The 24,506-nt window shown below is 39.6% G+C and overlaps 1 protein-coding gene, 1 long non-coding RNA gene and 2 other non-coding genes across 4 annotated transcripts; 2 read left to right on the top strand and 2 right to left on the bottom strand.

Moving 5' to 3' along the window:
- Window positions 1-716: 716 nt before the first annotated feature.
- Window positions 717-2,341, bottom strand: LOC113341069. The gene is made up of 3 exons (XM_026586101.1): window positions 1,914-2,341; window positions 1,645-1,829; window positions 717-1,554 (listed from the first exon to the last, which is right to left on the bottom strand). Exons 1-3 carry the CDS (start codon window positions 2,238-2,240, stop codon window positions 1,419-1,421), a joined length of 648 nt encoding a protein of 215 aa, XP_026441886.1. The 5' UTR covers window positions 2,241-2,341; the 3' UTR covers window positions 717-1,418.
- Window positions 2,342-6,956: 4,615 nt separating this feature from the next.
- LOC113341105 lies at window positions 6,957-7,060 on the top strand. The gene has a single exon (XR_003355778.1). It is a non-coding gene; the product is annotated as a small nucleolar RNA R71 (small nucleolar RNA).
- Window positions 7,061-14,507: 7,447 nt separating this feature from the next.
- On the bottom strand, window positions 14,508-16,674 carry LOC113340831. Its single transcript, XR_003355662.1, has 2 exons — window positions 15,918-16,674; window positions 14,508-15,807 (listed from the first exon to the last, which is right to left on the bottom strand). It is a non-coding gene; the product is annotated as an uncharacterized LOC113340831 (long non-coding RNA).
- Window positions 16,675-24,001: 7,327 nt separating this feature from the next.
- On the top strand, window positions 24,002-24,105 carry LOC113341123. Its single transcript, XR_003355793.1, has one exon. It is a non-coding gene; the product is annotated as a small nucleolar RNA R71 (small nucleolar RNA).
- The last annotated feature ends 401 nt before the right edge of the window (window positions 24,106-24,506 follow it).

The following is a 24,506-nucleotide window of genomic DNA, read 5'->3' as shown; positions in this document are numbered from 1 at the left end:
TCTTAGTTTAGGCCGGATTTGTACAAATTGAACTCTCGAATCTAAAGTACTCCCTTGCAGTACATTATTTAGGGTTTAAACTCGTTTCTCACCCACACACCCGAAATTACCAAAATCAACAGAAACCGTTTTCACCCTCAAACAATTGGCGACCACAGTGGGAGATTGATCTTTCGGTTACAATGTTAATTTTCAATCATCGATCTCATACTTCGACCCAGACGTCAGGACGATAGCGGCAAACGATCCGCTCAGGGATCGACGACTCAGCTACCAGACGGCCCGATACGATCCGCTCGGGGATCGACGACTCAGTTACCAGACGACCCGATTACCATTCATGACACAACAAGGGGCGACTGGGGACTTCCCATAGGTTAAAAGCAAACGATCTGCCCAGGGATCGACGACTCGATTATCAAGTGACTCAGGGACGATTGGGGACTTTCCACAATCGCGGTGCTTCCCACAAAACTCGGACTTGCACCTGACTCATTTTTCGTTAGTAGATCCAAAAAACCGAATAATTCTTTCCTAGAAAAAATACATGATTTACTATTTCAAGTTTTCACGGGAATGATAAAACCGATAGCCATGTTATGTTTCATCCCATGTCATCTACCGACACACAACGTTCACGGTTCCATATCTTCCCTGGGATATTTGTGTCAGTTACAATCATAACCAAAAACGGCATCATCCTAAAACAATTCATCTCGAATAATAATCCAAAACCCTCATAGGTAACACTTGTCTACCAATCCAAAAACCAGAAAAAGTCGAACCATAAACTAGGCGTTTCTTTGCCTTTCAAAAAAAAAAACTAAGGAAAGGAGGTTCAGAAAAAATAAAACGCTAAGGAAAATCACTCAACAATGGCCTGCTCTTCTTGGAGAAAGCCTCATTCGTACTTTCGAGATCCGCCCGTTTCAGCTTCAGCTCCCTGGATAACCTCTTGATCTCCGCCTCTTGTTGTGCGACCTCATCCACTGAAGGACCTTCAACCGCCGTAGCCTGCAACTTTTGTATCTCAGAGAAACCTTCAACAAACCAGGGAACGTTGAACCCATGGTCTACGCACACATCACGATGGAATTTCCAGCTAGCGACCACGTCCTCAGAAACGGTATGGCCAGTCACCTTGCACATGTTGTCGATCGAAGATAGAGATTCCTTCACACGCTTGACCAGCACAGACCGACTAGTGACCCTTTTGGTTGTGGCGATGTGTCCATACCTTTCCCATATCTTGGTATATAACATATCGTATTTGATTGGCATGCTGAATCCACCGACCAACACATGATCTGGATAAGGAACCAGGAATGAAGGAGCAAAGGTAGCACCCGGAACTGAATCAGCAACCAGCAAGGGATTCCTAACTACAATTGCGCCAGCGGACACTGGAGTACTCTCCATTATCTTAGTCGCGAAAACACTTTCATCTCGATCAACCTCTGTTTCAAGGTCACCAGGTGCAGTTGCCACGACTGAAGACAAAGTCGTATCTCCGCAAGTCTCTGTCTCAGGACCATCTTCAGAAACGGCTTCCCCCTATGATATCACAAATTATATATTTTCCAAAAAGAAGAGAGAGAGGGAAGAAGGAAAACGTGTAGGAAAATCACTGATTCGCTTTCAAACCGAATAAAAGAAGATTCAACACTGCTGTCGGAAGAACTATTCTCGCCGCCACTGGACTCCGAACTTTTTTCCTTCTCGGATTCCTCTTCACCATGGATAGGTTCAGCATCACCTCCCTTCGTCTCGAGAAACGTTGTTTTCTGACTACTTGCAAGTTTGGCGAAGGCGTTCACACTTCTGAGACCCTGAACAAAACGCCAAGACGGATGTTTAGGAATGAAATAAAGATTTACACAATTCAGTTAAGCCAGCGAGAAGGTGATGCCTACCCGGATGTTGGGAGAATTGAAAGTCACGAGGGCCGCCGGATCTTCCGAAATCGACCGAAAGCCACCTGCACAATTCTTTGATCGCCGCTCCCTCGCTTGGAGGTTGTCCGTACCTGGGCTGGGCGACTTGCGTTTAGTTAAATAAGGATCCCTCAACAACGGATGCTTCGCCAAAATCGCAGGAGTAAGCTTACCACGGGTATTCTCCACTGCAGCTTTCACAAATTTCTGGATGACAAGGAACTCACTCTGCCAGAATGCGTTATACTTGGAGGTAGTCGAAGGATTTCTTTCCGAAAATAGGAAGGGGAGACTTTTACCCGACATGAGAACACTAGAATCAAGAACGGCTCGTAACGAGTCCTCTGGAGCTACCGGCTGACGAACAAGAGGGACCGGTGGTCGAAACCCATATGCCGAGCTGTTCGATCAATATTGTGAGAGACTGCCTGACACGATCCTCGAAAGAAAGACGGTACATAACCAGACGTACAACTTCGCATGAATACAACCTCTCTAACACTCATATTCTTTTCGTCAGAGAGCAAAGACATGTTCGGAGCAGGAGCAAAAGTGTTAACCTGAACTATGGAGTCATGCACCGGAGCCTACGGACGAAAGTTGACCAGGTTTGAACCGGCTTTTGGGCGCCTATTCGACCAACGAAGTATCCTCGAACCACCACAAGACTCGGGAAGTGAGGCCACCGGTTTAGAGTGTATCTCTCGAAATGCTCCCATAGCCTTGCCTGGAGGAAAGCGGCATGAACATACGAGTCACTTTCATGTAACCATTTGAAGCGCGCATGTCCGCAACCAGATGATCCAAGAGTGTGTACAGAGAACCGAGAAACAAGCCTCCAATAGGGAAAACGACGCCTTTCGCTAATTTTATGAAAAATTGATAAGTTCTGGCCTTATCTCCTTCTTACCAGAGCCATCATTGAAAATATCTCTGGATAACCAAAGAGCCAAGAATGCAGCGACATGAAGCATACTATTGTTTTGATCCGGTTCCAACTCATCAGGAAACCATTGAGATACCCACCAGCTGTAGAAACACCTTGTCTCGTTTTCTTTCCGAACGAACCCTTTCGACTTTGCAACCAGAGCGGCACGCGATCCTTCTTCATCTTCTGACAACTTGATATTGATGTTTCCTGTTATGGGAAGATTCAGCAGAACGACCACACTTTCTAAGGAGATAGTCATTTCACTCCACCTGCATATGGCCGTATGGGTATCTGGACACCATCTGGAGATGAAAGCAACCAAACCCGGGATATCTTTCCTAATTTGGAGTGTTGCAGAAGCCGCGACAGCATCAATGATTTGTGCCTTGGTCAAGCTAGCTCTTACGCAGTCTTGGCTTATCATGAATTGCATCCACTTGTCAAAGGAACGCAATGGACTCACGGGGGTTTTAAATTCAACGGGAGAAGAGGAATAATCTTTCCTTTGAAGGCAAAACCGTATTACATCCCCTGGCGGAACCGACCGAGCCCCTCCTTCACTCTCTAGACCAGTCAGAAGAATCGGCACATGCTTGGGATGATTTCTCCTAACATAAAATATCGTGAAGAATTCATCATCCACATTTGGCTTGGAGTTTCCAACGTCCTTTGGTACGGCATGGCTTTCCTCAGGTGACATCCTAACAAAATTTCATACGCTGCTTTCGCTATCGAAGTGACTACACTGAAAAAAAAACGAAGAGAAGTTACTACAAGGGGCACGAAAGCTATTTTGTCGGCAATGAAGAATCTATTTCAGGCGCGAGCCAACTTTGTTTTTAAATCACAAGTCATAACATGCATTACCGAAGAAATGGAGGGCAACAAACCCTACGTCACCACGAAAAACTCTCCTCTTACCAAAGTCGTACCTTGTAGCAGAAAGTAAGCACCCGGCTAAGAAAGGGCTCCCCCACCTTGGAGACAATGCACACGACCACACCTAGGAAAAGGAGGAAACCCTAAAAACTAGGTTTTCGCTGGACAAGAATTGGTGTCAGTCACCTGCCCGTGCATTCCTACTTGGCATAATAATTAAGGTGGCTAACATTATCGCGGTGTTCACTCTAAGATATTTCTACAAATTTATGGAAGGTACGCCTAGGGCTAGGGTTTACACCAACACAAAAGAACAATATTTCTACAAGTTTATGAAAGGTACACCTATGGCTAGGGTTTGCCACGATATAAAAAAAATAGAGAAGAGATCGAAAGAGGAGCGCTGGAGTACGTACCTGGAATATGCTTGCCAACTTTACCGCTCTGCTGCTAGCCCAAGGACGTGAGAACAAAGATACAAAACAAAAAAGGAGAGCAAACCTTTTCATAGGTGTAACACTTTTGGAATTTGATTAAGGAAGGGATTTCCCGTTTTAGCCACGAACGAAAAGAGGAAAACGGGCCCGCAATGGTAAACCACATGATGCCAACGGACACGCCACACCAAGCCAGCGCCCGCGCCAAGTCTATGCATGCGGCTCCATTCCTATCCAGTACAACGCATGCAACTCCATTCCAAGCCAATCCAACACTAACGGCTTCATTACAAGCCGAATGGTGCCAATAATCCACGTCATGCCTTGCCTCACGGTGCCCTAACAGTCCGCGCCATACTATGCCATGCCGAGTTAGCACCGTGCCAAGAGTCCGCACCACGCCAGCACCGAGCCAACATCCACGCCGAGCCAACGTGCACGCCCATCCAACTTCCATGCACAGCCATCGACCAAGCCCATTCCCACACTCGCGACGTACAAGGTCCAAGCCAACGCAATGCCTGCGGATCCCCTTCCAAGCTGCACCAACACCAAGAACTCGCCAAGTCAGCATCTCAGTATTCCCTAACTCGCCAAGACATCTTTTTTTATATTTTTTTATTTTTTTGAAAAATTCTAACGAAAGTGAATTCCTACCACAAATCTATATATATTTGACCATTCCCCCGCACTTAAACATTACATTTTCCTCAATGTAATTGAGTCATCCAACGTAAAGTTAAGGTGGGAAATTCTAAAACGTGATATGCAAGAGGCAAACAAAAATAGAAGATAAAGTACAAGGGAACAAAACTGATGAGTTGACTCCTACGAAGCGAATGATATTTGTTCCCTGCTTGCGCGCATCAAGTAACCTCAACCGAAGTGAAGATAATACACAGCAACCCGCCAAGCATATATATAAAGTCTGAAAAGTTGGGGATCAACCTAACATATAAGGTTAGCTGCAAATAAGAACCTGCAAACACTATAAACACCCAAAAAGATATGTGAATCCATAAATAACCCACTCCCATAAATAATAAATTCAGAATGTTTACCAATTTTGATTCCCAGTGGAGACTCCCAATTGGGTTTTAGATTAGGAGGGATCAATGCATTACCAATGTCAATAAGCACAAGACCGCAGGACTTGGCAAAAGGATCTAAGCAAACAATTCTTGGTTCTAATTTCTTATTGTGAATTAACTGACCAGTATCAGCATCTTGATAACTACTACTAGTACCATGAAAAACTAGTTCATCAGGCTTGGCAAAATAAGATGAGCAAATATCTAATGATTCAGTTTTTGTTAACTCCTTACAACCTGCAAAGTTTTCAGACATGCTTTCGAGATTCTCATTATAACTGTGAGTATAATCATTCACACCATTAACCATGCATACATGTTCACACATTTCAGAAATTGCAGACGAATTTGAAAGGCTAAACACATTTATCTCCATTTTCATATTTCCAAAAGTAAGCTCCATGATTCCATTGCGACAGTTGATAACCGCATTCGTGGTAGCCAAAAAAGGTCTACCTAAGATGACAGGAATCTTCCCACTAGGATTAGAAACAGGTTGAGTATCTAAAACAATAAAATAATTGGGATAAACAAAACTTTCAAACTGTATAAGAATAGCCTCTACCACTCCCCTAGGAATTTTAATTGACCTATCAGCCAATTGGAGAGTGACATTAGTGGGTTTCAAATCACCATGTTCTAATTGCACATACACAGAATATAGCAAGAGATTCACACTGGCCCCTAAATCTAACAATGCATGTTCAATCCTATGTTCACCTATAATGCAAGCAATCGTAGGACAACCTGGATCTTTGAATTTGGGTGGAGTTTTCTGTGTAATAATCGAGCTCACCTATTCAGTAAGGAAAGCTTTCTTATGTACATTCAATTTTCGTTTCACAGTGCACATATCTCTTAGGAACTTAGCATAAGAAGGAATTTGTTTAATGGAATTTAAGAGTGGAATGTTGACGTTAACTTGTTTAAACACTTCTAAGATGTCATTAGGACTAGCTCCTTTCTAACGAGGTAGCAATGCTTGAGGAAAAGGAGCGCGAGGAACATAAGAGATTTCAGAATTACCTTTTTCGGTTTCATCGGTTTCTTTTTGTGTTGCAGGAGTAACCTGTGTAATAGTAGGCAGGTTCCTATCTTGCACATTCTCCTCAGCATCACGAACATGGTTATCCACAACCCGTCATGATGAGTAGGCTTAGCACCAGATGTGTTTACCTCAACAGAACCCTTGGGGTTGAGTTGTATTTGACTCGGGAACTGATCCTTGTCTCGCTCATTCAACTAGCTAGTAATATGATCTAGTTGTTGCTCTAAGTTCGCCATAAATCTTTGAGTAGCCTGCATAAATAATTTCATACTTTCTTCCAAACTAGAAAAATTTTGGTCAGAAAAATCATTAGCAATAGAAGATGTATGCGTAATAGACTCAACATGCTTAATTTCAATGTTTCTTTCTAACGACTCAACTCTTGGTAACATATCAGCAAACTTGTCCCCAAAGTCCAATTCACTGTCAAGTCTGTGAACCCCTGTGCTACTAGTCATTTATCTTATGGTTTCTCTAGCCTCCCATTCTTTTGTTTTTTCTGCCATTTCATGCAAAAATTTATAACCTTCTTCGGCAGTCTTACCAGGAAAATTACCACCACAAAATGATTCTACCATAGTCAGTGTTTTGAAATCTAATCCCTCATATAAATTCAATGTGAGCCTAGGAGTATCAAATCCATGGTGTGGACATTGTAGCAAGAGATCATGGAACCCCTCTAAATAATCATAAAGAGATTCTCCTTCTTGTTGTGAAAAACTATTCAACTTTTGACGAATGGCAATAGTTTTATGCCTAGGAAAGAATTTATACAAGAATAGATTAATCATGCCATCCCAAGTACTAATTGATGGAGGATCTAATGCATTTAACCATGACTTTGCCTTATCCTTCAAGGAAAAGGGGAACAACCTAAGTTTGAGATACTCATCAGCTAAATCCTTGAATTTCATTGTACCACACAATTCTTCAAAATCGGTAGTAAGGATTTTCATTCTCCTTACCAAAGAAATTAGGAAGTGCTTGAATAGTGCTTGCTCTAATCTCAAAAGTTGCCGTGGTGGCAGGCAAAACAATACAAGAAAGTTGAGAGACTCTAATCGGGAACATATAGGCTCTCAAACTTTTAGGCGGAGGGTTCGTACCCTCATCATCTGTTTTCGTCATGTGTAAAGGGTTAACACTAACAAGATGATCAAATTGTTCTCTATCCTAACCACTTAGTAGATCTGGCATATGCAAACAAGATGCAGAAGTTTGTATGACTCACCTTGTAGAAATTCAGCGTGCTTCTCAAGTACTTACTTTTCTGCCGGTTTTTGAGAGATTCCAGCTGCGTTTTTTTTTTCAAGCTCACTAAGGTACCTAAACAAAATCAGAAAAACTGCTTAAAGGAACTAAAGGAAAATAAAAACAAAAATACACTATGTACAGAAACTATGACTAGAAAATTGATGATATCAATAAGAGAGTATTGCAACCACTCCCCGGCAGCGGCGCCAAAAACTTGATGGGTCGGAGAACCAACTTTTATTAACCGCAAGTATACGGTGCACTATACGAGGATAGTGGCAAATAGGGATGGTTCCAAGAAGGAGTGTCAAACACGATTCTAATCGATACTCACTACTTTCAAGTCAATATGTTTCAATATGAAGAATTCCGAATTTTTATACGAACAAAATAAACAAACAAATGAACTAAAGCGAATTATTGAAGGTTGTTATCAAGGATATAAACGTGTCAAGGTTACGGGAATCTGTTGTAGGCTAATGTTTCTTATGTTCTACCACAAAGGTATCATATATCTCATGTATAATAGCAAGCCTGGCTAGTACATGGAAGATGTGACGTTCAAGATTTATCGAAGAATTATCAAAGAATATGTTTGTTCTCAACCTAGAAAGTATAAACCCTAAGTACTGATCATACAAGGCATGGATAGTCATAGGATAATCATAAATCATATATCACCAAGCTTATAAATGGGTTATTGTTTTAGAACTCAACTATGAAATATACATGGCATAAGACATGAAAATCTCATAAAACAAACAACCCAATTTTGAGAAACACAAACATTATGTTAAGCTTTTATTTTTGAAACCATTGTTTGAGAACATAAGTAAAATAACCTACAAGTTCATCATTCACCCTTATGTAGAGTTTAGCTAGACATAGATTTCTTAAAAGCCATAGAAATGATAAAGTAAATGATTAAGCTAAACAATTGAAAAGCGAGTGGAAATGCTCAAACCCTAGTTTCTTCCTTGATTACGGCCTATCTTTTCTTCTCCTTTCGCTGGTTATTTGTAGGCTCTGCTGCGCACTTCAACTAGGACCGAGCTGTGATTGCCAGGCCCAATCCAGGCAACTGCAACTGAGTCCGGCAACTGCACCCTTCACAAACTGCCCGTCTCATCCACTTCTAAGCCTTCCAAACAGCCACCAGCTTCTTCCTTGCCCTGTCAATTACCCATGTCATTGCACCCACATTCTCACTGAATTCCAAGTCATTCAACAACTTTCTTCTTCACTTCTATCTAATCTCTCAGTCAATCAGCTTCGAACCGAGCTCCATACATCCACAACCATGAATCGATGCAGTAATCAAGTTGTCGTGCAATACCCAACCTTGTATGCAACTTGTCTGCAATCAATATTGTATCTGGGTTGATAGAAGACCCTAATGCCATCCACGGATTGCCCCAAAATTCGACCTCAATACATCATTGAACTTGGCCACTTTCCTTCCCCTGCTGATCACTCTTCCTCCTTTGGATACCAAGAGTTCATAGTGCAAACCAGCCTTCAACGTCATCACTAGAACTCGACCAGACTGCCAATTTTCCAAAAATCTCAATCCATCCAACACTGCCACAGAACACATACCCCATTTCAATCAATAGTTAAAACTCCCAAAAATTCATTGTTGTAAATGTACTGATTTCAATCTTCAATTCCATGTTGTTGTTATGGAACATCAAACCCATTTGTTTCTCCACATCAGATTCTACCCAAATCTACCAATTCTTTCCATTACAGATCCACTGTATCACCCTTCATTTCATTCGCCATTTATAATCTCATCCATCTTGAGTCCAGATATTGAATCGAACAGCACCTTCAAGTTCTGATTCCGTTTAACGTTAACCTCTAACACCCCTGGAACCCATCTCCATTTCCGTCTCAGTTTAACACTGGCTGCTTGAAATCATAACTGAAACATGCTTCTTCAGCAATCACCCAAAATATCATTGTTTGCCTTAAAACTAACTAGATCGGCACCCAATTGACCACCGAAATTGATCCATATGATGACCTAATTTCAATTGATGTTTTAGAAGTCCTCAAATCCATTGCTTCTTGTTGCTTCTTTTGTTTCTCAGTCGAGAAGCTCCATTTATACCCAATACTGCTGCTGCTGAGTTCCTTTATGTTTATTTTTTCTCATCTTCCCTCTCCATGTTGTCTCGATCTCTCGCCATTGAAGATGAATTAGCAGCAGCTATGAGAATTAAATTTTTTTTACACAGAACAATTGATGATGTTTCGATGAACACAAAGAGAAATGTGGTATAGCAACTAGCCACGTCACCCATTTACTCTCTTGTGCAGCTCACACGCTTGGCAAAGAGATGATTTCTTTGCTCAACCTCCTGGCTATCTGATCGCTTAAGTGGTGCGTCCATAAGTTGTTGGCTTGCCAGCCCACAAGATCCGGTTAAGCTCCAACTCCATTTAGTGCCATGAGTGAATTGAGTGGTGTTGATATATAAAGATACTGGGCCATCCACTTTGGTCATTTTTCGGTCCGGTGATCGGATTTCACTTGTAATTCCTGTAAAAGCTCTAAAATATAGCTATTGGCGAGATATCGAGACCTCGCTAGTATAAATGTGGCTATAAAAGTGTCGCACTCGCGTGCTTATCAGATTCCCCCACACTTACATTTTGGTAGTCCCGAGCAAAACAGAAATTAGACCCGCTCCACATCTGGTCATCATGTTTTTTTTAGAGACCCGCTCCACAGCTGGTCATGAAATGGAATAGGCTCGAATAAACCACTTTTTTTTTTGAACAGACCCGCTCCACAGATGGTAATAGTATGATAAGAAAACAAAAATAGACCCGCTCCAAAGCTGGTCATTTCACGCAAGACATCTTTTTTTATCTTTTTTTTTAAAAAAAAAAAATTCTAGCGAAAGTGAATTCCTACCACAAATCTATATATACTTGACCATTCCTCCGCACTTAAACATTACATTATCCTCAATGTAATTGAGGCATCCAACGTAAAGTTAAGGTGGGAAATTCTAAAACATGATATGCAAGAGGCAAACAAAAATAGAAGATAGAGTAAAAGGGAACAAAACTGATGAGTTGACTCCTACGAAGCGAATGATATTTGTTCCCTGCTTGCGCGCAGCAAGTAACCTCAACGAAGTGAAGATAATACACAGCAACCCGCCAAGCATATATATAAAGTCTGAAAAGTTGGGGATCAGCCCAACATATAAGGTTAGCTGCAAATAAGAACCTGCAAACACTATAAACACCCAAAAAGATATGTGAATCCATAAATAACCCACTCTCATAAATAATAAGTTCAGAATGTTTACCAATTTTGATTCCCAGTGGAGACTCCCAATTGGGTTTTAGATTGGGAGGGAGCAATGCATTACCAATTTCAATAAGCACAAGACCGCATGACTTGGCTAAAGGAGCTAAGCAAACAATTCTTGGTTCTAATTTCTTATTGTGAATTAACTGACCAGTATCAGCATCTTGATAACTACTACTAGTACCATGAAAAACTAGTTCATCAGGCTTGGCAAAATAAGATGAGCAAATATCTGATGATTCAGTTTTTGTTAACTCCTTACAACCTGCAAAGTTTTCAGACATGCTTTCGAGATTCTCATTATAACTGTGAGTATAATCATTCACACCATTAACCATGCTTACATGTTCACACGTTTCAGAAATCGCAGACGAATTTGAAAGGCTAAACACATTTATCTCCATTTTCATATTTCCAAAAGTAAGCTCCATGATTCCATTGTGACAGTTGATAACCGCATTCGAGGTAGTCTAAAAAGGTCTACCTAAGATGACAGGAATCTTCCCAGTGGGATTGGAAACAGGTTGAGTATCTAAAACAATAAAATCAACGGAATAAACAAAACTTTCAACCTGTATAAGAATATCCTCTACCACTCCCCTAGGAATTTTAATTGACCTATCAGCCAATTGAAGAGTGACATTAGTGGGTTTAAAATCACCAAGTTCTAATTTCACATACACAGAATATGGCAAGAGATTCACACTGGCCCCTAAATCTAACAATGCATGTTCAATCCTATGTTCACCTATAGTGCAAGCAATCGTAGGAAAACCTAGATCTTTGAATTTGGGTGGAGTTTTCTGTGTAATAATCGATCTCACCTGTTCAGTAAGGAAAGCTTTCTTATGCACATTCAATTTTCGTTTCACAGTGCACATATTTCTTAGGAACTTAGCATAAGAAGGAATTTGTTTAATGGAATCTAAGAGTGGAATGTTGAACGTTAACTTGTTTAAACACTTCTAAGATGTCATTTGGACTAGCTCCTTTCTTACGAGGTAGCAATGCTTGAGGAAAAGGAGCGCGAGGCACATAAGAGATTTCAGAATTACCTTTTTCGGTTTCATCGGTTTATTTTTGTGTTGCAGGAGTAACCTGTGTAATAGTAGGCAGGTTCCTATCTTCCACATTCTCCCCAGCATCACGAACATGGTTATCCACAATCCGTCCACTTCTTAGGGTAGAGAAGGCTTGGACATGATGAGTAGGCTTAGCACCAGATGTGCTTACCTCAACAGAACCCTTGGGGTTGAGCTGTATTTGACTCGGGAACTGATCCTTGTCTCGCTCATTCAACTAGCTAGTAATATGATCAAGTTGTTGCTCTAAGTTCGACCTAAATCTTTGAGTAGCCTGCATAAACAATTTCATACTTTCTTCCAAACTAGAAAAATTTTGGTCAGAAAAATCATTAGTAATAGAAGATGTATGCGTAATAGACTCAACATGCTGAATTTCAGCATTTCTTTCTAACGACTCAACTCTTCGTAACATATCAGCAAACTTGTCCCCAAAGTCCAATTCACTGTCAAGTCTGTGAACCCCTGTGCTACTAGTCATTGATCTTATGGGTTCTCTAGCCTCCCATTCTTGTGTTTTTTCTGCCATTTCATGCAAACATTTATAACCTTCTTTGGCAGTCTTACCAGGAAAATTACCACCACAAAATGATTCTACCATAGTCAGTGTTTTAAAATCTAATCCCTCATATAGAATCAATGTGAGCCTAGGAGTATCAAATCCATGGTGTGGACATTGTAGCAAGAGATCATGGAACCCCTCTAAATAATCATAAAGAGATTCTCCTTCTTGTTGGGAAAAACTATTCAACTTTTGACGAATGACAATAGTTATATGCCTAGGAAAGAATTTATACAAGAATAGATTAATCATGCCATCCCAAGTATTAATTGATGAAGGAGCTAATGCATTTAACCATGACTTTGCCTTATCCTTCAAGGAAAAGGGGAACAACCTAAGTTTGAGATACTCATCAGCTAAATCCTTGAATTTCATTGTACCACACAATTCTTCAAAATCGGTAGTAAGGATTTTCATTCTCCTTACCATAGAAATTAGGAAGTGCTTGAATAGTGCTTGCTCTAATCTCAAAAGTTGCCGTGGTGGCAGTCAAAACAATACAAGAAAGTTGAGAGACTCTAATCGGGAACATATAGTCTCTCAAACTTTTAGGCGGAGGGTTCGTACCCTCATCATCTGTTTCCGTCATGTGTAAAGGCTTAACACTAACAAGACGATCAAATTGTTCTCTATCCTAACCACTTAGTAGATCTGGCATATGAAAACAAGATGCAGAAGTTTGTATGACTCACCTTGTAGAAATTCATCGTGCTTCTCAAGTACTTACTTTTCTACCGGTTTTTGAGAGATTCCAGCTGCGTTTTTTTTTCAAGCTCACAAAGGTACCTAAACAAATCAGAAAAACTGCTTAAAAGGAACTAAAGGAAAATAAAAACAAAAATACACTATGTACATAAACTATGACTAGAAAATTGATGATATCAATAAGAGAGTATTGCAACCACTCCCCGGCAGCGGCGCCAAAAACTTGATGGGTCGGAGAACCAACTTTTATTAACCGCAAGTATACGGTGCACTATACGAGGATAGTGGCAAATAGGAATGGTTCCAACGAGGAGTGTCAAACACGATTCTAATCGATACTCACTACTCTCAAGTCAAATATGTTTGAATATGAAGAATTCCGAATTTTTATACGAACAAAATAAACAAACAAATGAACTAAAGCGAATTATTGAAGGTTGTTATCAAGGATATAAACGTGTCAAGATTACGGGAATCTGTTGTAGGCTAATGTTATTTATGTTCTACCACAAAGGTCTCATTTAACTCATGTATAATAGCAAGCCTGGCTAGTACATGGAAGATGTGACGTTCAAAATTTATCGAAGAATTATCAAAGATCATGTTTGTTCTCAACCTAGAAAGTAGAAACCCTAAGTACTAATCATACAAGGCATGGATAGTCATAGATAATCATAAATCAGATATCACCAAGGTTATAAATGGATTATTGTTTTAGAACTCAACTATGAAATATACATGGCATAAGACATGAAAAACTCATAAAACAATCAACCAAATTTTGAGAAACACAAACATTATGTTAAGCTTTTATTTTTGAAACCATTGTTTGAGAACATAAGTAAAATAACCTATAAGTTCATCCTTCACCCTTATGTAGATTTTAGCTAGACATAGCTTTCTTAAAATCCATAGAAATGATAAAGTAAATGATTAAGCTAAACAATTGAAAAACGAGTAGAAATGCTCAAACCCTAGTTTCTTCCCTGATTACGGCCTATCTTTTCTTCTCCTTTCGCTGGATATTTGTAGGCTCTGCTGCTCACTTCAACTAAGACCGAGCTGTGATTGCCAGGCCCAATCCAGGCAACCGCAACTGAGTCCGGCAACTGCACCCTTCACAAACTTCCCGTCTCATCCACTTCTAAGCCTTCCAAACAGCCACTAGCTTCTTCCTTGCCCTATCAATTACCCATCTCATTGCACCCACATTCTCACTTAATTCCAAGGCATTCAACACCTTTCTTCTTCACTTCCATCTAATCTCTCAGTCAATCAGCTTCGAAGCTTCATACAGCCACAGCAATGAATCGATGCAGTAATCCAGCTGTCGTGCAATAGCTAACCCTATCTGGAACTTGTCTGCAATCAATATTGTATCTGGGTTGATAGAAGACCCTAATGCCAGCCACGGATTGCCCCAAAATTCGACTTCAATACATCATTGAACTTGGCCACTTTCCTTCCCCTGCTGATCATTCTTCCTCCTTTGTATACCAACAGTTCATAGTGCAAACCAGCTTTCACCGTCATCACTAGAACTCGACCAGACTACCAATTTTTCAAAAATCTCAATCCATTCAACACTGCCACAGAACACAAACCCCATTTCAATCGATAGTTAAAACTCCCAAAAATTCATTGTTGTAAATGTACTGATTTCAATCTTCAATTCCATGTTGTTGTTATGGAACATCAAACCCATTTGTTTCTCCGCATCAGATTCTACCCAAATCTACCAATTCTTTCCATTACAGATCCACTGTATCACCCTTCATTTCATTCGCCATTTATAATCTCAGCCATCTTGAGTCCATATATTGAATCGAACAACACCTTCAAGTTCTGATTCTGTTTAACGTTAACCACTAACACCCCTGGAATCCATCTCCATTTCCGTCTCAGTTTAACACTGGCTGCTTGAAATCATGACTGAAACATGCGACTTCAGCAATCACCCAAAATATCACTGTTTGCCTTAAAACCAACTAAATCGGCACCCAATTGACCACCGAAATTGATCCATATGATGACCTAATTTCAATTGATGTTGTAGAAGTCCTCAAATCCATTGCTTCTTGTTGCTTCTTTTGTTTCTCAGTCGAGAAGCTCCATTTATACCCAATACTGTTGCTGCTGAGTTCCTTTATGTTGATTTTTCTCATCTTCCCTCTCCCTGTTGTCTCGATCTCTCGTCATTGAAGATGAATTAGCAGCAACTATGAGAAATAAAATTCTTTTTTTTACACAGAACAATTGATGCTGTTTCGATGGCCACAAAGAGAAATGTGGTATAGCAACTAGCCACGTCACCCATTTACTCTCTTGTGCAGCTCACACGCTTGGCAAAGAGATTTCTCTGCTCAACCTCCTGGCTATCTGATCGCTTAAGTGGTGCGGCCATAAGTTGTTGGCTTGCCAGCCCACAAGCTCCGGTTAAGCTCCAACTCCATTTAGTGCCATGAGTGAATTGAGGGGTGCTGATATATAAAGATACCAGGCCATCCACTTTGGTCATTTTTCGGTCCGGTGATCGGATTTCACTTGTAATTCCTGTAAAAGCTCTAAAATATAGTTATTAGCGAGATATCGAGACCTACCTAGTATAAATGTGGGTATAAAAGTGTCGCACTAGCGTGCTTATCAGATTCCCCCACACTTACATTTTGCTAGTCCCGCGCAAAACAGAAATTAGACCCGCTCCACAGCTGATCATACACAAAATTTAAGACCCGCTCCACAGCTGGTCATCATGTTTTCTTTAGAGACTCGCTCCACAGCTGGTCATAATATGATAATAAAACAAAAATAGATCCGCTCCACAGCTGGTCATGAAATGCAATAGGCTCGAATAAACCACTTTTATTTTTTGAACAGACCTGCTCCACAGCTGGTAATAATATGATAAGAAAACAAAAATAGACCCGCTCCACAGCTGGTTATTTCACGCAAGACATCTTTTTTTATCTTTTTTTTTTTTTTGAAAAATTCTACCGAAATTGAATTCCTACCACAAATCTATATATACTTGACCATTCCCCCGCACTTAAACATTACATTGTCGTCAATGTAATTGAGTCATCCAACGTAAAGTTAAGGTGGGAAATTCTAAAACGTGATATGCAAGAGGCAAACAAAAATAGAAGATAGAGTACAAGGAAACAAAACTGATGAGTTGACTCCTACGAAGCGAATGATATTTGTTCCCTGCTTGCGCACAACAAGTAACCTCAACTGAAGTGAAGATAATAAACAACAACCTGCCAAGCATATATATAAAGTCTGAAAAGTTGGGGATCAACCCAACATATAAGGTTAGCTGCAAATAAGAACCTGCAAACACTATAAACACCCAAAAAGATATGTGAATCCATAAATAACCCACTCCCATAAACAATAAGTTCAGAATGTTTACCAATTTTGATTCCCAGTGGAGACTCCCAATTGGGTTTTAGATTAGGAGGAGCAATGCATTACCAATGTCAATAAGCACAAGACCGCAGGACTTGGCAAAAGGATCTAAGCAAACAATTCTTGGTTCTAATTTCTTATTGTGAATTAACTCACCAGGATCAGCATCTTGATAACTACTACTAGTACCATGAAAAACTAGTTCATCAGGCTTGGTAAAATAAGATGAGCAAATATCTGATGATTCAGTTTTTGTTAACTCCTTACAACCTGCAAAGTTTTCAGACATGCTTTCGAGATTCTCATTATAACTGTGAGTATAATCATTCACACCAATAACCATGCATACATGTTCACATGTTTCAGAAATTGCAGACGAATTTGAAAGGCTAAACACATTTATCTCCGTTTTCATATTTCCAAAAGTAAGCTCCATGATTCCATTGCGACAGTTGATAACCGCATTCGAGGTAGCCAAAAAAGGTCTACCTAAGATGACAGAATTTCCCACTAGGATTAGAATCAGGTTGAGTATCTAAAACAATAAAATCAACGGAAAAACAAAACTTTCAACCTGTATAAGAATCCTCTACCACTCCCCTAGGAATTTTAATTGACCTATCATCCAATTGAGAGTGACATTAGTGGGTTTCAAATCACCATGTTCTAATTGCACATACACAGAATATGGCAAGAGATTCACACTGGCCCCTAAATCTAACAATGCATGTTCAATCCTATGTTCACCTATAGTGCAAGCAATCGTAGGACAACCTGGATCTTTGAATTTGGGTGGAGTTTTCTGTGTAATAATCGAGCTCACCTATTCAGTAAGGAAAGCTTTCTTATGTACATTCAATTTTCGTTTCACAGTGCACATATCTCTTAGGAATTAGCATAAGAAGGAATTTGTTTAATGGCATTAAGAGTGGAATGTTGACGTTAACTTGTTTAAACACTTCTAAGATGTCATTAGGACTAGCTCCTTTCTACGAGGTAGCAATGCTTGAGGAAAAGAGCGCGAGGAAACATAAGAGATTTCAGAATTACCTTTTTCGGTTTCATCGGTTTCTTTTTGTGTTGCAGGAGTAACCTGTGTAATAGTAGGCAGGTTCCTATCTTGCACATTCTCCTCAGCATCACGAACATGGTTATCCACAACCCGTCATGATGAGTAGGCTTAGCACCATATGTGTTACCTCAACAGAACCCTTGGGGTTGAGCTGTATTTGACTCGGGAACTGATCCTTGTTCGCTCATTCAACTGCTGTATATGATCTAGTTGTTGCTCTAAGTTCGCCATAAATCTTTGAGTAGCCTGCATAAACATAATTTTCATACTTTCTTCCAAACTAGAAAAATTGGTCAGAAAAATCATTAGTAATAGAAGATGTATGCGTAATAGACTCAACATGCTTAATTTCAGCATTTCTTTCTAACGACTCAACTCTTCGTAACATATCAGCAAACTTGTCCCCAAAGTCAATTCACTGTCAAGTCTGTGAACCCATGTGCTACTAGTATTTATCTTATGGTTCTTTAGCCTCCCATTCTTTGTTTTTTCGCCATTTCATGCAAAAATTTATAACCTTCTTCGGCAGTCTTACCAGGAAAATTACCACCACAAAATGATTCTACCATAGTCAGTGTTTTGAAATCTAATCCCTCATATAATTCAATGTGAGCCTAGGAGTATGAAATCCATGGTGTGGACATTGTAGCAAGAGATCATGGAACCCTCTAAATAATCATAAAGAGATTCTCCTTCTTGTTGTGAAAAACTATTCAACTTTTGACGAATGGCAATAGTTTTATGCCTAGGAAAGAATTTATACAAGAATAGATTAATCATGCCATCCAAGTACTAACTGATGATGGAGGATAATGCATTTAACCATGACTTTGCCTTATCCTTCAAGGAAAAGGGGAACAACCTAAGTTTGAGATACTCATCAGCTAAATCCTTGAATTTCATTGTACCACACAATTCTTCAAAATCGGTAGTAAGGATTTTCATTCTCCTTACCATAGAAATTAGGAAGTGCTTGAATAGTGCTTGCTCTAATCTCAAAAGTTGCCGTGGTGGCAGGCAAAACAACAAGAAAGTTGAGAGACTCTAATCGGGAACATATAGTCTCTCAAACTTTTAGGCGGAGGGTTCGTACCCTCATCATCTGTTTCCGTCATGTGTAAAGGGTTAACACTAACAAGACGATCAAATTGTTCTCTATCCTAACCACTTAGTAGATCTGGCATATGAAAACAAGATGCAGAAGTTTGTATGACTCACCTTGTAGAAATTCATCGTGCTTCTCAAGTACTTACTTTTCTACCGGTTTTTGAGAGATTCCAGCTGCGTTTTTTTTTTCAAGCTCACAAGGTACCTAAACAAAATCAGAAAAACTGCTTAAAAGGAACTAAAGGAAAATAAAAACAAAATACACTATGTACATAAACTATGACTAGAAAATTGATGATATCAATAAGAGAGTATTGCAACCACTCCCCGGCAGCGGCGCCAAAAACTTGATGGGTCGGAGAACCAACTTTTATTAACCGCAAGTATACGGTGCACTATACGAGGATAGTGGCAAATAGGATGGTTCCAAGGAGTGTCAAACACGATTCTAATCGATACTCACTACTCTCAAGTCAATATGTTTGAATATGAAGAATTCCGAATTTTTACGAACAAAATAAACAAACAAATGAACTAAAGCGAATTATTGAAGGTTGTTATCAAGGATATAAACGTGTCAAGATTACGGGAATCTGTTGTAGGCTAATGTTATTTATGTTCTACCACAAAGGTCATTTAACTCATGTATAATAGCAAGCCTGGCTAGTACATGGAAGATGTGACGTTCAAAATTTATCGAAGAATATCAAAGATCATGTTTGTTCTCAACCTAGAAAGTAGAAACCCTAAGTACTAATCATACAAGGCATGGATAGTCATAGGATAATCATAAATCATATATCACCAAGGTTATAAATGGATTATTGTTTTAGAACTCAACTATGAAATATACATGGCATAAGACATGAAAACTCATAAAACAATCAGCCCAATTTTGAGAAACACAAACATTATGTTAAGCTTTTATTTTTGAAACCATTGTTTGAGAACATAAGTAAAATAACCTACAAGTTCGTCATTCACCCGTATGTAGAGTTAGCTAGACATAGCTTTCTTAAAAGCCATAGAAATGATAAAGTAAATGATTAAGCTAAACAATTGAAAAGCGAGTGGAAATGCTCAAACCCTAGTTTCTTCCTTGATTACGGCCTATCTTTTCTTCTCCTTTCGCTGGTTATTTGTAGGCTCTGCTGCTCACTTCAATAGGACCGAGATGTGATTGCCAGGCCCAATCCAGGCAACTGCAACTGAGTCCGGCAACTGCACCCTTCACAAACTGCCCGTCTCATCCACTTATAAGCCTTCCAAACAGCCACCAACTTCTTCCTTGCCCTGTCAATTACTCATCTCATTGCACCCACATTCTCACTGAATTCCAAGGCATTCAACACCTTTCTTCTTCACTTCCATCCAATTTCTCAGTCAATCAGCTTCGAACCGAGCTCCATACAGCCACAACCATGAATCAATGCAGTAATTAAGTTGTTGTGCAATACCCAACCTTGTATGCAACTTGTCTGCAATCAATATTGTATCTGGGTTGATAGAAGACCCTAATGCCATCCACGGATTGCCCCAAAATTCGACCTCAATACATCATTGAACTTGGCCACTTTCCTTCCCCTGCTGATCACTCTTCCTCCTTTGGATACCAACAGTTCATAGTGCAAACCAGCCTTCACCGTCATCACTAGAACTCGACCAGACTACCAATTTTCCAAAAATCTCAATCCATCCAACACTGCCACATAACACATACCCCATTTCAATCGATAGTTAAAACTCCCAAAAATTCATTGTTGTAAATGTACTGATTTCAATCTTCAATTCCATGTTGCTGTTATGGAACATCAAACCCATTTGTTTCTCCGCATCAGATTCTACCCAAATCTACCAATTCTTTCCATTACAGATCCACTGTATCACCCTTCATTTCATTCGCCATTTATAATCTCATCCATCTTGAGTACAGATATTGAATCGAACAGCACCTTCAAGTTCTGATTCCGTTTAACGTAAACCCCTAACACCCCTGGAACCCATCTCCATTTCCGTCTCAGTTTAACACTGGATGCTTGAAATCATGACTGAAACATGCGTCTTCAGCAATCACCCAAAATATCACTGTTTCCTTAAAACTAACTAAACCGGCACCCAATTGACCACCGAAATTGATCCATATGATGACCTAATTTCAATTGATGTTTTAGAAGTCCTCAAATCCATTGCTTCTTGTTGCTTCTTTTGTTTCTCAGTCGAGAAGATCCATTTATACCCAATACTGCTGCTGCTGAGTTCCTTTATGTTGATTTTTCTCATCTTCCGTCTCCCTGTTGTCTCGATCTCTCGCCATTGAAGATGAATTAGCAGCAGCTATGAGAAATAATTTTTTTTTACACAGAACAATTGATGCTGTTTCGATGAACACAAAGAGAAATGTGGTATAACAACTGGCCACGTCACCCATTTACTCTCTTGTGCATCTCACACGCTTGGCAAAGAGATGATTTCTTTGCTCAACCTCCTGGCTATCTGATCGCTTAAGTGGTGCGGCCATAAGTTGTTGGCTTGCCAGCCCACATGCTCCCGTTAAGCTCCAACTCCATTTAGTGCCATGAGTGAATTGAGTGGTGCTGATATATAAAGATATCGGGCCATCCACTTTGGTCATTTTTCGGTCCGGTGATCGGATTTCACTTGTAATTCCTGTAAAAGCTCTAAAATATAGTTATTAGCGAGATATCGAGACTTAGCTAGTATAAATGTGAGTATAAAAGTGTCGCACACGCGTGCTTATCAGATTCCCCCACACTTATATTTTGCTAGTTCCGAGCAAAATAGAAATTAGACCCGCTCCACTGCTGGTCATCATGTTTTTTTTAGAGACCCGCTCCACAGCTGGTCATGTAATGCAATAGGCTCGGATAAACCACTTTTTTTTAACAGACCCGTTCCACAGCTGGTAATAATATGATAAGAAAACAAAAATAGACCCGCTCCACAGCTGGTCATTTCATGCAAGACATTTTTTAAAAAAAAAAAATTCTAGCGAAAGTGAATTCCTACCACAAATCTATATATACTTGACCATTCCCCCGCACTTAAACATTATATTATCCTCAACGTAATTGAGGCATCCAACGTAAAGTTAAGGTGGGATATTCTAAAACGTGATGTGCAAGAGGCAAACAAAATAGAAGATAGAGTACAAGGGAACAAAACTGATGAGTTGACTCCTACGAAGCGAATGATATTTGTTCCCTGCTTGCGCACAACAAGTAACCTCAACTGAAGTGAAGATAATAAACAACAACCTGCCAAGCATATATATAAAGTCTGAAAAGTTGGGGATCAACCCAACATATAAGGTTAGCTGCAAATAAGAACCTGCAAACACTATAAACACCCAAAAAGATATGTGAATCCATAAATAACCCACTCCCATAAACAATAAGTTCAGAAAGTTTACCAATTTTGATTCCCAGTGGAGACTCCCAATTGGGTTTTATATTAGGAAGGAGCAATGCATTACCAATGTCAATAAGCGCAAGACCGCAGGACTTGGCAAAAGGAGCTAAGCAAACAATTCTTGGTTCTAATTTCTTATTGTGAATTAACTCACCAGGATCAGCATCTTGATAACTACCACTAGTACCATGAAAAACTAGTTCATCAGGCTTGGTAAAATAAGATGAGCAAATATCTGATGATTCAGTTTTTGTTAACTCCTTACAACCTGCAAAGTTTTCAGACATGCTTTCGAGATTCTCATTATAACTGTGAGTATAATCATTCACACCAATAACCATGCATACATGTTCACATGTTTCAGAAATTGCAGACGAATTTGAAAGGCTAAACACATTTATCTCCGTTTTCATATTTCCAAAAGTAAGCTCCATGATTCCATTGCGACAGTTGATAACCGCATTCGAGGTAGCCAAAAAAGGTCTACCTAAGATGACAGAAATTTGCCCACTAGGATAGAATCAGGTTGAGTATCTAAAACAATAAAATCAACGGAATAAACAAAACTTTCAACCTGTATAAGAATATCCTCTACCACTCCCCTAGGAATTTTAATTGACCTATCATCCAATTAGAGAGTGACATTAGTGGGTTTCAAATCACCAAGTTCTAATTGCACATACACAGAATATGGCAAGAGATTCACACTGGCCCCTAAATCTAACAATGCATGTTCAATCCTATGTTCACCTATAGTGCAAGCAATCGTAGGACAACCTGGATCTTTGAATTTGGGTGGAGTTTTCTGTGTAATAATCGAGCTCACCTATTCAGTAAGGAAAGCTTTCTTATGTACATTCAATTTTCGTTTCACAGTGCACATATCTCTTAGGAATTTAGCATAAGAAGGAATTTGTTTAATGGCATCTAAGAGTGAAATGTTGACGTTAACTTGTTTAAACACTTCTAAGATGTCATTAGGACTAGCTCCTTTCTTACGAGGTAGCAATGCTTGAGGAAAATGAGCGCGAGAAACATAAGAGATTTCAGAATTACCTTTTTCGGTTTCATCGGTTTCTTTTTGTGTTGCAGGAGTAACCTGTGTAATAGTAGGCAGGTTCCTATCTTGCACATTCTCCTCAGCATCACGAACATGGTTATCCACAACCTGTCCACTTCTTAGGGTAGAGATGAGTAGGCTTAGCACCATATGTGCTTACCTCAACAGAACCCTTGGGTTTGAGCTGTATTTGACTCGGGAACTGATCCTTGTTTCGCTCATTCAACTGGCCTGTTATATGATCTAGTTGTTGCTCTAAGTTCGCCATAAATCTTTGAGTAGCCTGCATAAACAATTTCATACTTTCTTCCAAACTAGAAAAAAATTGGTCAGAAAAATCATTAGTAATAGAAGATGTATGCGTAATAGACTCAACATGCTTAATTTCAGCATTTCTTTCTAACGACTCAACTCTTCGTAACATATCAGCAAACTTGTCCCCAAAGTGCAATTCACTGTCAAGTCTGTGAACCCATGTGCTACTAGTAATTCATCTTATGGGTTCTTTAGCCTCCCATTCTTGTGTTTTTTCGGCCATTTCATGCAAAAATTTATAACCTTCTTCGGCAGTCTTACCAGGAAAATTACCACCACAAAATGATTCTACCATACTCAGTGTTTTGAAATCTAATCCCTCATATAGATTCAATGTGAGCCTAGGAGTATGAAATCCATGGTGTGGACATTGTAGCAAGAGATCATGGAACCTCTCTAAATAATCATAAAGAGATTCTCCTTCTTGTTGTGAAAAACTATTCAACTTTTGACGAATGGCAATAGTTTTATGCCTAGGAAAGAATTTATACAAGAATAGATTAATCATGCCATACCAAGTACTAACTGATGAAGGAGCTAATGCATTTAACCATGACTTTGCCTTATCCTTCAAGGAAAAGGGGAACAACCTAAGTTTGAGATACTCATCAGCTAAATCCTTGAATTTCATTGTACCACACAATTCTTCAAAATCGGTAGTAAGGATTTTCATTCTCCTTACCATAGAAATTAGGAAGTGCTTGAATAGTGCTTGCTCTAATCTCAAAAGTTGCCGTGGTGGCAGTCAAAACAATACAAGAAAGTTGAGAGACTCTAATCGGGAACATATAGTCTCTCAAACTTTTAGGCGGAGGGTTCGTACCCTCATCATCTGTTTCCGTCATGTGTAAAGGCTTA

The sequence above is a fragment of the Papaver somniferum genome, unplaced genomic scaffold (genome assembly GCF_003573695.1).
Source record: "Papaver somniferum cultivar HN1 unplaced genomic scaffold, ASM357369v1 unplaced-scaffold_24, whole genome shotgun sequence".
In the NCBI taxonomy this organism is placed as follows: Eukaryota; Viridiplantae; Streptophyta; class Magnoliopsida; order Ranunculales; family Papaveraceae; genus Papaver; species Papaver somniferum.
This window is presented reverse-complemented; position numbering and strand designations above follow the sequence as displayed.